The 1,589-nt window shown below is 34.9% G+C and overlaps 1 protein-coding gene across 1 annotated transcript in view; it reads left to right on the forward strand.

Annotated features, from left to right (window-relative positions):
• The window catches only part of TUBGCP5 (tubulin, gamma complex associated protein 5), a 37,923-nt gene that overhangs the window by 8,088 nt on the left and 28,246 nt on the right, over nucleotides 1–1,589 (forward strand). Inside the window, exons 4-5 of the mRNA XM_012647967.1 lie at nucleotides 508–604; nucleotides 1,309–1,368. Of these exons, the coding sequence (XP_012503421.1) occupies nucleotides 508–604; nucleotides 1,309–1,368 (157 nt within the window). The remainder of the gene's footprint in view (nucleotides 1–507; nucleotides 605–1,308; nucleotides 1,369–1,589) is intronic.

Below are 1,589 nucleotides of genomic sequence, written 5' to 3' on the forward strand. Positions count from 1 at the left end.
CTCTAGCCCGGGCAAAAGAGTAAGACTCTGTCTAAAAAAAAAAAAAAAAAAGATGAGCCTGGGTCACATATCAAGACCTCATCTCTAAAAAAACATTTTTTTGAAATTAGCCAGGTGTGGTGGCATGCACCTGTAGTCCCAGTTACTTGGGAAGTTGAGGGAGGAGATCGCTTGAGCCCAGGAATTCCAGGCTGCACTGAGCTCAGATCGTACCACTAAGCTAAGATCGTACCACTGCACTCCAGGTTTGGTGACATAGTGAGACCCTGTCTCAAAAAAAAGAAATGTAGAACTCAGACCTCAAATAGCTTTGAGGCTCCTTATGTGTACATACTTGAACTATGAAAAAAGGTTAGAGATTAGAATTTATTTTGGTATAACTCATGTTTTCTCAAACCAGGAAAAGAATTAGGGACCTAGCTGTCACGGAGTTTTATTTACTCAAATCTAGTTTAGAAAGCGTTTACCAACCTCAGTGATTCATGTTCTTCATTTTTTGTTTTAAAGACAGATGCACATTATTCCATACTGTCACTTCTTCTGTGTCTGTCTGATTCTCCTTCGAACAGCAATTATGTGGAAACACCAAGAGATAAAGAAGTGGGTATGTTACCAGATGAATGGTTTAACATATAAGAAATAAAAGAGAAATTGATTTTATTACTTAATTACTAGACATTGAGGTTTTATTAAAAGTTGTAAAAATCTGTGAAACTAAAATATTTCTGTTGCTTTGGATGCAATTGCAAAATTTCATTTAAAATGCAGTCAGCCTCTGTATCTATAGGTTCCAAATCCATAGATTCAACCAACTGCACATCAAAAATATTCAAAATAAGTAAATAAATAACAATACAGCAATTAAAAATATAATATAACAACTATTTATATGGTATAAGTAATATAAGTAATCTAGAGATGATTTAAAGTATATGGGAGGATGTGCAGAGGTTATATGTGTATACCTACCACTTTATATAAGAGACTTGAGCATCCTTGGAGTTTTGTATTAGCAGGGATGGGGGTCCTAGAACCCATTCCCCTCAGACACCGAGGGATGACTGTATAAGTTCTAACTTTGAAGTTAAACTACCTTAAATTATTTAAAGAGAAAACTCACCTTTAAGTGTGAGTTAATTAAAGTGTAAATGTATTAGAATATCAATTTATTAATTGTTTTAATATTTTTGTACTTTCATTTCCTGAGTGTATTTTATTTTGAGTTTTATTGGCCTTTTTTGCTATAGTTTTGGGTTTTTTTTCAGTTATTTATGATAATGCTGAAGAAGTTCTTCTGTTACATTTTAGAAAAAAAAGATGATTTTGACTGGGGAAAATACTTGATGGAAGGTGAAGAAATTGACCTTGGTCCAAATGTGGACACACCAGTAAGTGGCAGTAGTTTTGCTATTGAAAATATAAATACATGCCAGGTGATATAGATGATTTTAATGGGTCCCTCTGCCCTGGATCAACTTAGTGAAAACAGGAGCACTCTTGACTAAGCCAGAGTAGTTATTATTAATAACTCTACTTATGGCTGGGTGCGGTGGCTCACGCCTGTAATCCTAGCACTCTGGGAGGCCAAG

The sequence above is a fragment of the Propithecus coquereli genome, unplaced genomic scaffold (genome assembly GCF_000956105.1).
Source record: "Propithecus coquereli isolate 6110/MARCELLA unplaced genomic scaffold, Pcoq_1.0 Scaffold28, whole genome shotgun sequence".
NCBI lineage: Eukaryota > Metazoa > Chordata > Mammalia > Primates > Indriidae > Propithecus > Propithecus coquereli.